Source organism: Phalacrocorax carbo, chromosome 3, assembly GCF_963921805.1.
Source record: "Phalacrocorax carbo chromosome 3, bPhaCar2.1, whole genome shotgun sequence".
Taxonomy (NCBI): Eukaryota; Metazoa; Chordata; class Aves; order Suliformes; family Phalacrocoracidae; genus Phalacrocorax; species Phalacrocorax carbo.
In genome coordinates, this window is record NC_087515.1 from 74,598,933 (window position 1) to 74,613,109 (window position 14,177).

The 14,177-nt window shown below is 41.9% G+C and overlaps 1 protein-coding gene across 1 annotated transcript in view; it reads left to right on the top strand.

Annotated features, from left to right (window-relative positions):
- Window positions 1-9,803: 9,803 nt before the first annotated feature.
- The window catches only part of ROS1 (ROS proto-oncogene 1, receptor tyrosine kinase), a 76,531-nt gene continuing 72,157 nt past the window's right edge, over window positions 9,804-14,177 (top strand). The window contains 4 exon segments of the mRNA XM_064448554.1: window positions 9,804-9,926; window positions 11,690-11,743; window positions 12,946-13,005; window positions 13,694-13,720. Coding sequence (XP_064304624.1) covers window positions 9,804-9,926; window positions 11,690-11,743; window positions 12,946-13,005; window positions 13,694-13,720 — 264 coding nt within the window.

Sequence of the window (14,177 nt, forward strand, 5' to 3'; positions counted from 1 at the left end):
TATCCACTCCTACTGCTGGCAAGGTGGTGAATTATGGCTTCTCATTTTGCCAGTTCAACCTCTTCTAAACAAGTAGAAGCAGGGAGCCCGGCTGCTCTTCAGCCTCCTCTCAGTTACAAACCACTGTTGGAGCACATGTAGGTCATCCCACACTGGTTTCCTCTGGTTGCAGAGGCTGGCTGTGGTGGACCATGAACCTTCACTTACTTCCTCACATCTTAAACCCAATATTTTTTATTGATGTTCCTTGCTCTGTGTTAGTGTTCCGGGGTTTGGGGTTGGTGGTTGTCGTTGTTGTTGTTGTTTTGATCTGTGGAATTACATTAATGCAATAAAATAGCAAACATTGAAGCAAAATTAAAAACACCAGCATGACAGAGATACCATAGTCAGAAAATAGTGATAACATTTGCAGACAGCCATTCTACCAAGTGAAGGCTAACTTGTTGCTACACAAGAGAAATATTTATAGCTATTTTGTTTTACTGGTCTTATAGAAATACACATATAGACAATTTCTCATATGTATTGTCTTTATCTGAAAACCATGTGCAAAAAAGCAACAAGCTATTTTGATTGGCATACAGTCATTAAAGTGTATGTGCCTGGGCATTCTTTCTGGACCTGGAAACTCTGCCAAAGGAAGCATTGCTACTTAGCAGTCCTGCTTGGCCAGAGTCTCTGCCTTCGGCTTAGTTCTTGGCCAAGTCTAAAGCACCTTGAAGTTACCAAGGGAGCCTGTTCTGACAGCAGTGCTGAGTGCTCCTTGGGGCCCTTACTTTCCACATTTTGATGGATCTTGCTGTAGTGTTTCAAGATACTGCTGTACCTATAGCTCTCTGCTCTGCTCAACTTCTGCAGCTTGCAGAGCAGCAGAAGAGAGCGTGTGCCTGCACCTCTGCTGTTCAACCTTCACTTAAATTGCTATTAGGATGGGTATCCACCAGTATACTGGACTGTGAACACGAGTGTCTGCAGGGGTTTGAAGGATGCAGTCTCTGCTGTGGATTACTGCAAAAGGGCACATTAGCCTTTTTCACAGGACAGACTTTCTCTGGTGTGTAATTTAGCCCATATCCCAAAAATTGCTGGAAGAAGAAGAAAATACAGAAGCCTCTTCTCAAAAATAGTTATTACAGTACCAGTTGTTTTAACATAAGTAGTTGTTACATCTACTTTGATCTAGAGATTTTCTACTGCATTCCTGTCTTCTTTGAGCTCCACTGACTCCTTTCAGCATTAGAAGAGGGGTGTGTGCATGCATGCTTGTGTTTGTGCATAAAAGAAATTGTATTGGGTCTGGCTGAGATGGAGTTAATTTTCCCCTAAGCAGCCTTCATAGTGCTGTGCTATGTATCGGTAGCTAGAAAGGTGTTGATAACACACCAGTGTTTTGGCTACTGCTGAGCAGTGCTCTCACAGCATCAAGGCTGTCTCCCCAGCATTCTCCCCCCTCACCAGTAGGCTTGGGGTGGGCAAGATCTTGGGAGGGGACACAGCCAGGACAGCTGACCCAAACTGACCAAAGGGATATTCCATACCGTATGATGTCTGCTCAGCAATAAAAGCTAAGAGAAAGGAGGAGGAAGGGGAGCATTCATTATCTGCAACATTTGTCTTCTGGAGCAACTGCTGCACGTACTGAAGCCCTGCTTCCCGGGAAGTGGCAGGACATCACCTGCTGATGGGAAGTAGAGAATAAAATCTTTGTTTTGTTTTTGCTTCTATGTACAGCCTTTGCTTTTGCTTTTATTAAACTGCCTTTATCTTGAACCACGAGGATTTTTTTTCCATCTTATTTTCTCCCCGCCCCACCATCCTGCTGAGGAGGGGGGGGTGATAGAGCGGCTTGGTGGCACCTGGCATTCAGCCAAGGTCAACCCACCACGGCAGTACTGAAAAAATAATATACTTTTCATAAGCCAATTTATATCTTTAATCTTGGGAGCATAAAAATATGAACTAGTATGTCATCACTTGTTTAATGCTTCTACTCTCTTACCCTGCTTTACCTTGAGGTAGTATTTGTCATTACAGCTTAAGTTTGTAATTGTCTTGCAAACCTTTTGGGAGTCCAGATGTGCTCGCCATTACAGGTCAAGTCTTATTATTTGCATTATCATAATGCAGAGAGAGGTCACTGCTCTATTGTACAAGATCACTTTCAAACACATCATGAGCAGCAGACCCGGAACCCCAGGCTTCTCTCTATTAAGGGAAAATGATGTATCCTCAGACCTAAATTTAGTTAACAATAGCAGCTGTTAGAATGAGGGTTCAAACCAGCCTGGCCAAAAGGTCCCTTTCTTGGCCTTACATCCCCTCTTCCTGATGCTCACCTGATGTTGTTAAGCCAATTCAACTTGCTGAGCCAGCAGAACAGTTCATTGACAAAAAGGTGAATGGTTTTCTGCTGTCTGGGACCTGAATTAGCTCAGTAGGGGATCAAAAAGCACCAGAGCAGGTTCAAGGGAGAATGACCACACCACTAGGGCAGGGGAAACTGAGATCTAGGAACATGGTGGGAGGGAAAGGGAGGGGTTGGGTAAGATGTCAGGGCTGCTGTCTTTGACAGAGCGATAAATCCTCTCAGCCTTGGTGCGCACCCTCACCGTTCGTGTTCAGGTGTAGCTCTGTTTGCCTGTCCCTCTCCTTGCTCTGGCATCTGCCTGACTTCTCAGTGAAGAAAACTTCCCCAGGAAGGAAACTTCCCTCAGCTGTCAGGAAAATTTCTCAGCTGAGGAAAAGGAAAAGGTGGTTTGACACCAGAACAACCACTTTGCTGTGGGTCTGACAGCATGTCAGTGCCAGAATGAGGGGCAGTGTGTACACAGTTGGGGACAGATAATACTTAGGCTGTTTTAAAGCATTGTGATTAATTTAAAATCAATACGTCTAAATGAAGGTGCTGCTGTTGCAGTCAATGGAGATGTCAGGCTTGGTTCAGTGGCCTAAACAGAGGCACCTCCTGCCTTTTGAGATGCTTGGATGATCCCCCTGCTTCCCAGCCACTGCTCCAGAAGGGCAGGGCTCTCCATTGCTCTGGGGTAACACCTGCCTGCCTGGGATTTGAGGGGGCCCTGGCTGTCCCTGCCCAGCCCCAAGGGGCTCACCCTCTGTCCACGGCCCAGGACCCCATGTCAGACCCCTGGGACCATCAGTCTGTGCCCCAGCAATGCCACAGCAGGGCCGGTCCCCAGCTGCTGCAGCCCTACCCCACCTGCCGGCAGGCCCCACTGAGCCACGGGCCCACGTCCCAGCCTGGCCTCGGCCCGTCCCCATCCCCAGGGAGGTGCCCGATGCCTGGGGCTGGGGCTGCCCCGGTGTCCCCGGCTGCCCTGTGCCTGGCTGGGGCAGGACAGGCCCTGCCACCCCCTGCCCTGGGGGGCCCCGGCTGTGGCACCCAGACACTGCCAGCCCAGTGTGAACCTCTGGGATACCCTAAAGCAGCACGGGTGTCACAAGGGACCTGTGTTGAGGCAACGGGACCAAGCCCCGGGTGTCCCCAGAGCCAGGGAGCAGGTGCATGGTGGGAGGGCTCAGCACCGGCCGCCTCTCAGCAGGGTTGATCTGTGGAGGTGCACTCAGGCCTTCCCCTCTGCCCAGCAGGGTGACCAGTGCCTCCTGTGGAAAGGCCATGACTTAAATCATGGCGGCTGTTGATACTCCAAATGGGTTTGAAACCCTTAGAGGATAAAATCTTAAGAGTGAGCTGGGCTGCCTGCACTGCTGGCACATGCTAGCAAGTCGAGACAAAATGTTGGCTTTCCCACAGAGGTGGAAGTGATGTGCTGGGTTACCATCCTCAGGGTTTCTCGTGTCAGTAGTCCCATGATCTGGTCTTCCCAGGGGACATTTTCCTGTCCCTCAAACAAAAAGGGATCAGATGTATCTCCAGCTGTTTGCAACAAGCCTGTGTTTGCCAGTTGGAGGCTCAAAAACATTTTAGAGAACTTGTTTAAAAGGTCTTTTTTTTCTACTATGAGTGGCTTTGCTCTTGCTTGTGTGGAGAAGTGGAACTACCTTTTCCTGTGGACCAGAGGCAGTGCCAGTACCTAGGGGTACTGATCCACCAAGGGGAGGAGGAGAGAAACTTTTGGGGGAGAGGGACTGAAACTCTAGGTATTTACCAAAAGGCTGGTGAGCAGTGCATCCAAACAGCTCTCCAGCAACACACTGTCACAAGCAGGTGATTGAAATGGTCGAATCTAGCCTCTGCTAACTCCTGCCCTGCATGGTGGGCACTGTTGCTTCTCTGGCTGTCACAAACTCCGTGCAGATGGGCTCTTTTCTGGACTGCTGGATGAGCAATTTCTTTTTATGAAACTACTAGGAGATTAAACATTCAGGTATTTTGGAATACCATGGAAACCAGGAGGTGTTAGAGGTAAAGCCTTTTACAGGAGATGTTTATGCAGGCTTAGCATCTGACTGTTCTGAAGATTTTTACAAAGATCATACAATCTACACTACTGCTTCTGCTCCTTTTTCTCTTTTTCTCTTAATCTTGGCTTTATATATCTTCTTATACAGTGATCTACATACTCAGAGCAATAAGTAACTCCCTCTGCAGTATGCAATCTTCTTTCCTTCTGTTCTTCTCTAAAAATCTTTGCAAATCTTTTCTGTGCAGTCTTCTTCAGACATGCTGCATCGGGCCATTTTACACTTATACTGTTGCCCTGTCTATTATGTGTGTATGTTGAAATCTAGTTTTCTTCAAATTTCAGACTGCACATTTGATCAGTAATAATCAGAAGATACCTAAATACAATTGAACAAATCAGTAAGAGCTTTGTGAATACCTTGCCAACCTATCCTCTTTGAAGCAACACAAAAAGCAGTGCAAGCTTTATCTACTTAACAGCAAGGTTTTTGTCACCTTGTGCTAGCTCTTTCTCCCCTGATGTCATATAGGATCATTACACAAACGTAGTTTAGTAAGCCCTGATATAGGTTTTTTTTTTCAGATTTGGATTTTTTAGCAGCATATTTATAGATCCTTGTTGCCCTTTAGCATTCCTTATATTTTTCTTTCACATGTCTTGCCATTGTTAATCTCCACAGCTCAAATTTGCCTAGTCTGAAGTCCATCATTGTACACCTTTTAATGAAACATTTCTCCAGTCATCATTACTGCAGATCAATAGAAACAAATCCCTGTCTCCTGACTGGTTTAACTAAGTATCTCACGCATGACTGTCTTTCCAATTTGATTCAGTTTAACAGTCTGCTTCTCCCCCCTCCCCAACCCCACTTCTCTAATCTGCAGAGATAGATATAAATCTTGAGCCAGACTCCAGGGGGTTTCTCTGTACGATCTTCCCTGTTTGTGCAAAGCGTTCCCTGACCGACTGGCTGTTATTGCCAGACAAACAGCTGCCCTAGCAGTTGCACTAACAAATGAAAGGAGAGGGAAGCAGGGGTAGTGCAGGAAAACTTTTTTGCCCTTAGGGTCCTTGTTCACTTACTTTGCTGAGAAATTCAACAGTTAATGAGGACCCGTTGCTGGAGGGAAAATGAGAATAATTTGTAATCTCTAGAAAAGAATGAAAATCGGTCGCCACTAGTGAGTGCTTCACATCTTTTCAAGGCTACCCTCACAAGACAAAGGGGTTAGAAACTGAGGAGTAAAAGCTGAGATTTTCCTTTTCATTGCTCTGCCCTGTAGGCTGCCTGCGGCATTGACAGTTTCTCCTTTCTCACCGCTCCCAACTTTCCCCCTCATCAAGATAGGACTCATGAATGAGGTCTGACTTGAAGGAAGTTTTAGTGCTCTGTAACAGGATGCAAGCAGCCCACATTAGACATAGACATTTGGGGCCTTCCTCAGGAATTCCCTTTTCTGTTTTTGCCATCCTTCCAGTTGCTGTCCTGTGCTGTTGTTTTGTGAAACTATGTGCTGATGTGTTTAAATGGTGGCACATGGTCAAATGTTTAATTTGATGAGATTTTTAGGTGTCTGACTTGCACGTGGGAGCAGATTAAAATTAAATTGCATGGGTATTGTCTTGAGCTGCTTGGACAACCTTTTTGATGGAGGTTGCTGCCACCGGGGCACGGATGATGGCATGGCTCCGGGACTGGGTCAGCCAGGGGCTGCCCTGAAATTTGAGAGCTTTTGCTCTGAAACATTAAAATAACCTGAAGCTGGCATCAGTTTATGTTAATATGTTGAGCTGTATCTTTGGCAGCATAGGAGATGCTTCCCAACTGATGGCTCTGGCTGTAGGGGTAACACCTTGTGTCTGTGCGCTGGGGTGTACGGTAGAGGAGGCTGCCAGCCTGCCTTGAGCTGACAATTTCAGCCTTCTGCTGTAAGTGCAGTGGAGACCTAAAGCTCTGTGTCTTACATAATTATTCTGCTTATATGATACCAGTCATGTATACATACGCCCAATCACGTGCATGTTCACAAACAGGAAAGATTTATCTTTGCGTATCATGATAATTTCAGGTATAAAGAAGATGTTACTTACTTGCTTTACTGGCAGTAATAATATGCATTTTTCTCCTCAAGATACGATAGCCCATATTCATTACTATCAGGGCTGATCATTTGTCTGTATATATTTCTATTGCTCTCAAAGGAGTTTGAAAGATGAATCTGTAGTTTCTGAGGTGCTCTGATATATACTGCTGTTCAGGTGGGGAATTGTAATACAGTTTGCTTTTCTCTGTTACTCATTGTGCTGCTATTTTTTTTCCTCATTCCCAGTCTTGTCCATTGCAGATCCTCTCCCTGTGCTGATCTTTGGGATGAAAGAAATATTCTGTAAGTAAATCTGTAATATAAAGGACAAGATTTATTAATGATATCTCACATAATTTGGCTCCCTAGTTCTGTGCCAGGATGCAATTTTACAGAAGAGATGCACTTAAAAATAACACTTAATGCTCCATCATTTACAGATTTTACAGCCCCTCCTTTTAAAGTTCAGTTTTTAAAGCCCCTAAATACTCTCTTCCTGAAGAATTCCTGAAATTGAGGTGAAAAATCCAAAGACCTAGGTGAATTCTAGTATTTGTTCGGCTAATGTTTTAGAAGAACATAAGCAACATTTCAGTGCTTTTTTCCTTTGAAGGCCCTGGTTTATGGGATGTTACAGTGACACCTGGTGGAAAACAGTGTTGGAAGTCAGAAAAATTTCTGTGTCATGAAACTAGTTGTTCATTTGAATAATGTCTTTAATGTTATTATTTTATTAACTATCTATATTGCTGTAGTGGTTAAAGTCCATTTGTACAAGGTATGAATGTACTACACATATATGAGTGTGAAAATACTCACCTACAAGAATTATCAGCATCAGTAATAGTGAATCTTTCCTGTTATAAAGAAAGGTTTAGTTGTGTGTGTTTGATAGTAACTAAATTTCCTTGCCCTAAGAGCCAAACGCCAACATTTTTAAATGGCTGCCAACCTCTTCTTCAGGCTTTCAGATGCACCTTGATTACATTCCTTACCAGGTTCTTGACCTGATTCCTCCTTCTCCCCTCCCACTGCTTCTCCCTATACATCCCCAAACAAGACCCAAGACAGCCTAACAATCAATTAGTTCCTAAAAAACCCCCAAACTAAAAAAGTGTTGAATAGTTAAATGCAATAAAAAGAATTTTTAAGAGATTGAATTTAGACATATTTGTTTACCTGGGCTACATCTAAGCTAGTAATTTAAAACCATGTAAGGCAGCATTCTTAATCCTGAGTGACTACATAGATCAACTGTTAAACTGTCTGAGTTGTCCCTGGCTGGTTTTGGCCCACATCAGCACTAGCCCAAATAATATCCAGGAACAGTTTGGGATACAGTAAAAGCTAGGAGCCATTCCCCATAGGTGTTTCAGTTGTGGCTCTCCTCCCTTGGAGTATGAGTGATTTTTGAAGTGTGGATGTGGGTTATCCCATGCCACCTGCTCAGGTGTGGGTGTGGGTACATTTAATTTATTGGTATAGACCTACTGGCCCTAGAGACCAAATCCTGAGGGTCCTAAATCTCCTAAAGATCTAACCAAAGTACAAAGTGCTCTGCCTCAGGAAGAAACTGCAGCCTATGTCTGCCTGTCACCAGTTTCTTCTTCAGTTTTGCTGCTTATATGAGCTCTGACGAAGCTTCTTCAGCCAAGATGAGCTGGATTAGCAAGGAGCTACTATTTAAGCAGTCAGACTAAACTGGCTTATTTTGACTGGAGCTGAGGGCTTCCCTCTTAAGGAGCTTTGCTGGTGGGCTGGAGAGGGGGCAGCATCCTTCTGGAGTGGAGAAGTGACAAGCAAATGGGGCAGTAACTCCCCCTCACATGTGAGGCTGAAAGCCCTTAGTTGAAAGCTAATCTCACTTTTGATGAGTCTTACTCTCTTCCAGGAACCCCCATTCCCTTTAGTAGTGGTGAGGAAGCTGAGATAATGCACAAGGAAAGCCCCAAATTCTTCCCAGGACAAGTGGAAGAAAAAGAAGGTGCCTGTTCCACAAAGCCTTTCCTTCCTCTGACCACCTTTGAGCCATGTGCTTGGCAATACCTATCGGCTCTCTGCAGCCTGGCTTATCCTTTCCTCCTGCCTTGGTGCTTTTAGCTCCATTCACTTACCATGCATGGGCACAGCAGCGCATGGGGCTGTGCTGCAGCCTGAATCAGAGAAAACAGCATCAGGTTAATGCTAACCAATTCACTTCTGTTGTCGCTGGGTTAGTGTTGACCAGATTCTCAGCCTGATTTATCACATGCAGGAATGTTTGCCTGGCAAGTGAGTGGGGCTTGGGAAGGTGTGGTGGGAAAGCAGGTCCCCTCTTTAAGCAGCAATGACAGGATGTGTCATTGTTATTTATAAAATAACACATTTTATTTATAATGCATAATACACATGCACAAAAATGACATAGCATTTGTTTATATATACATACATACATGTAAGCTGGATCGATTTCCTACTGCAGTCCACAGAATGACTCTGTGGATAGCTCTGCTGGTACAACAGACACGTGCCACAGACTGGCAGCTGGATGTAACTTAAGCTTGAATTCCCACTTACCTCTGTAATGTGAATCTCCAACTTTATGTAGGACCCTTCACCTCTCTTTAAATCAGATACAAGATTTATCTATCAATCACCTTCAATTTTATTCCATGATATGGGCACAAACTTACTAGTATAATCATGCCCATTCACACAGAGACCCCCTAGCAGATTGGGTCTGGTTAGTTTGTGTCCACGTTGCATCAGAAGGCAGATAGGTGTCTGTTTTGAGTGGTATTCTGGTGTGGAAATGGAACATTTGGAAACAGTCATTAAAACAGGGAATTAATTAACATTTTCGTACTGACTGATATGAACTGTAGTGTTCTAACAAGGTTATTCATCATCACAAACAAATTTTCTTAGTTGCATCCACTTGAAAATATTTAGAAATAGCTTAATTGTAGTAGAAATTAAGATTAGGCCGTTTTTTTCTCACTCTTTCCTTGTTTCCATGTTGCTTGGAGCGCCTGATTAAGAGCGCTGCACTTAATTTCCTCTTTACATTAATGATATTTATGTAAGGAGATACCCTGACTTTCATTGGTCAACTTTTTTGTTTCAGTGGTTTAATAAGAAACTATGAGATAGAGGTTGCGTAATTTCAAGAAAAATGCTCCAGGAAGCTGAAAAGTTGTTGAAGGATCAGAGTGTAAACAAGGATTTAAAAAATATTTAATAAACAGAAATACAGAAATTTCACAGTTGCATCTCTGTCATCTAGGCTAAAAGGAGCTCATATGGCCAAGTCAACGAAAGAATCAGACTGACAGATTAAATTGTTTAAGTTATGAGGAACACTTGCCTGTGGGATCTCCCACTAAACAGACTTGCTGCTTTTTATGCTGTATGGATTTCTGCAATGTATTGTACTTTCTCAAAAAACTGTCAAAACTTATGTACAAGTGACCTGGTAAGTTTTGAAAAACTGTACTTAATCTTTTGAAATATAGATGGTTGCTGTAAGAATTTTCTATTATGTATCAGCTTTTTCAAAATTATTTTAAAGACTGTATCTGAGTAAAAGCAGAGTTTGAGAACTAATGTTTAAAATTTGAATTTGTGGAACCTGGTAGGGAAGAAATCCTATTAACCAGATTGTATGGGAATTCTTTGTACTTTCTTTATATACTTATGTTCCAACAGCTCCTGAAATTACTAAAAACACTAAAGACCCTGGAGGGTAGAGGAAAGAAACCTTTGTTCTTTCAATTTATTCACTTTACTTACCCGTTTCTGTCTAGTCTATGACTTTTCTTAAATAAACCTAGGAAAACTGTAAATTCACAAGAAATTGTCTGAGAATCTGTGGCTCGCACAATTATCCTGAATTAGTTCACCTTTTTTGAGTCACTTATGCTTTAAATTGTGGCTATCTCTTTAAGTATTAAAGTGGTTGGATTCTTAATCTTATACTTTCTTAGTGTTCCTTTGAGTAGTCGAGTGAATTTTATTATTTTTCCTTCTGCTGATGCATGACAAAGATAAGCAAAACCTCTCAATTCCAAACAATAATTCTGCATGAGGCTTTCAGAAGTTACCTCCTTGTTTCTATTTGCCTGAAATGTTGATGCTGTTTAGAAGACCATGTACCTTTGCTCTGTAGAAAGGACATTTTGTGCCTTGGGGCTAACTAACTGTGGAAACCTACTGCAGAGGACTGTCACCTGCTCCATTTTATTTCATACATTTCTCTGGCAGTTTGTTTAAAACTATTTCTAAGTCTTGCACCAGTGAAAGAGTTAATTGCCTTCCCTGATGGAAACCTATCATGCAATGATAACTTTAATGGGGATCCTTTGATTTAAGCTGAAATTAATTCAGAATAAGAAATAAGTTGCTCTTCCTCTCAGCTTTGAAAGACTGGAAAATCACATTTATGTTCAGTGGACATATTGTGTAAGGGATTCAGATAAGAAAAATATAATCTTGGAGTCTGAGAGCTGTAAATCTTATTTTTTTGCCTCCACTCTACTTAGTGTATTAATGTTTGCTTTGTGACACTTTTGATTCTTACTGTTGTCACGGTGTGCCCAGTGTGCTGAAAATTTCTTCCTGAGAGTTGTTTTATTAAGGGTGCTCTTACCTGTTTGCAGGACAAAACTTAAGATCTAACATTCAGCTTCTCTAGGGTTGTTAGATACATCTTCAGATCATTTGCACTTCACAGGCAGTGACTGGTTTGCACGCTTCAAATGGTGCGAAAAAACCAGACACCTTAGCTCGAGACCACTTTCAGGAGGAGAGGAAGGCTGGTTACCATATGGCTGTGTAAAACCCCTTCAAAAGGAGGCCAGACAAAAGGCATTTAGTTGAGGAAGGATTTTCTGTTCCCAAGAGGTCGAAACCACTTGGCTTTGTCATCTATGCCCAACATATTTATGAAGCATTTGTTATTGACTCAGTGAACCAGAATCAGGAGATAAGAGCCAAATTCATACCTGAGATAATTTAATTAAGACCGACTGATTCTGCCAATGTCTTTGTTTGATGGTGCTCTGAAATTAGTCTCAAATGAGAAGCTACCGGTGTGTCAACAATAAATTTCTTCAAAGGAGGAAACATTAGTCACAGAAAATTTGCTTTACAAGAAACCATTGCTGTAATACATTTTAATCAAAGAATTTTCGGGAAATATTTTGACTCTTTGTAAAAATGTATGTACTTCTCTTATAGGAAGGAGAACTTGGAATTAGTAACCTCTGCAATGTTAGTGACATCACTGGAGCAGTGAGTAATGGTTTACTTTGTTAATTACTGGCATTTAATGTTACTGCTATTTGAACAAAATAGGTACAATGATCATATCGTCAAAGCCTTCACGCAAATGTGCACTGTTGCCTGTCTGGCGTAAGTCAGTAGGTTGTGTGCTTGGATTTGGCTCAAATTATTAAATACACAATTATCTTTTTTTGTTTAAAGAAAATGTGTAAAGGGTGTGGATCTCTGCTGTGAGTCACGTTCATATTTGTGAACTGCAAAGTGCATAATCACTCATTTTTGAGAACTAGTGAGGGAACTAGTGTTCCCTCCAAAGTGCAAATCATTAAAACTTTTTTACTCACCTACCTTTGTACAGTTAAGTAGTTTATTTTTTCTCAGTGTTCTGATGGGAGAAAACTTACAACTCTTGAAAATTTAGAGCTCTGTAGGACTTCAAATGGTTGTGTCTATCATGGGGACTCTTTAGCTTAACATGAGCTTTCCATAGCAGCATTCTTGTGAGGACTTTAGCTGATGTTCTCCTAGGTCAGATTTCAAATGCAATTCAATCTGGGAGCTATACTTGAAGAGCGGTAGAGAATTCAGTCATCAATATTTTCCAGAGACTAGTGGGAAGCAGCCTCTCAGCGCCTGGTATTTGGTGAAGCTGGGTCATTTATGATGCTGGGACCATAAAAGGCTATGTTGTCATGGCAATACATAGCAAGGTTGACTCACCTGTTTAGGTTACTGTGTGTCTTTTCTCAGTGTTACCAAGCCTTACTGTTTTTTTTAATGAGGCTTTGTAATGCTTGACATCAGTCTCCTGCTTCCAAAGTTGTTCCTTTCCAGCTTCCCTTTAGAAAGAAAAATGTACATGACCATTAAGAAGTGGATGGGACAGAATAAGCATGGTTTATTTTTTCTTCTGCTCTATATTTGATTTTACATTGAGAAGGGCACTATACAACAAAACTTCCTTACTGTAGTATCTGAGTACCTATAATCTTTCGTATATTTGATATTTTTGTTACAGAGTTTAAGGGCTGTAAATGCCTATTTTATTGCTAAGGAACCAGGGCACAAAGGAGCTAAGGGACTTGGTCATGCAGAATGTTTTACTGCAGCTGGAAATTGAACTATTGTCCTCACCCTTAGTGCTGGAGTATCCCTCCTTTTTATAACTGTGATTTCAAAGTCCTTTTTAAAGCCACACTCTGTCTTTGCAGTGCACACAGGGATGTCAGTTTTGGGATGCAATGGGGCAAATCAATTGCCCACTGAAATGTGTGAGTATTGCCTTAGCCTTGGCTCTACAGCATTTGTCTCCAGTCCATCAAGTACCTTATCCAATGGCAGATGTGGAAAACCTTACCAGAGCAGTGTTTCTATGAAAAGATGTAATGTCCATATTTTCTCTCAGTACATTTATAAATTCTCTTTTGGGAAGATAATAATTCTTGCTATGGGAGTTACGTGTAATATAAAAAGTTTTCATTGTGTTTGACCAAATGTGGGGATATGCTAGAGTTCATTAAGCTCCACCACCAACCCAGATTTTCAGGCAGTGGGAAAGAACTAGTCCTTTTCAGGATTTTACTGTACTGGGCCCTGTCTGAGTTGTATGCAGATGTAAATGAAGCACATGGTCTTTACTGGATTGATTTCTTACTTTTACTAAACCAGATGGATAAGAATTAGCATTGGTCTGGGACAACTGCCATGATAGTTTTTAAACTGCTTTTTTTTTTCTGGACCTCTTGAGCACCTGAAGCTTATTCATCCTTGGCATCACTTTGGTGTTGACTTTCTGGTTTTTCAAGTGTTGGTTTTCCTTCTTTCAGTATTTGCCTGTGATAAGGTTTTGTAGTGTATGTTCACTGTAGAAAACTACTAATTAATTTATATTAACTGTTTGAAATACTCTGTGATTATATTTATGCTGATCCTACATTTTATTAATTTGCTTCTTGGCAGAATAAGACATTCACCAGAGCATGTGAGGTACGTTAAATGTTATCAGATCACTACAAAAAGTAACAATTTCAATGATTACTATGTCCACATAGTGCTAAGAGATACAATGTAGATACACAAACTTATCAGTCCAGGTGTAATTTTTTCATGTTCCCTAAAGCTGAAGAATGAGTTAAGTACCTGAATCCTTTCTTCCAGCATGGTGGCTAAGGACATGTTTGCACTAAAAACTGCTGTGTAGCAAAGACTTGCTTTAAAGAAAGCAGACTAATCACACCAGTAAGGAACACAGTACAGACCTATTTAAAATACAGGCTTTCACAGGAGTCTTGTTCTATCCAGTTTTTCATTAGTGCCATCAAAGATGATCCAGAGAGAATGCTTATTAAGGCTGGTATGACACCAGCTTGGTGAGAAGTGTGAACAAGGAGTGGGAGCTAGAAGAAAAAACACTCTCTTGACTGGGTAGAGAATCTGAACGAAG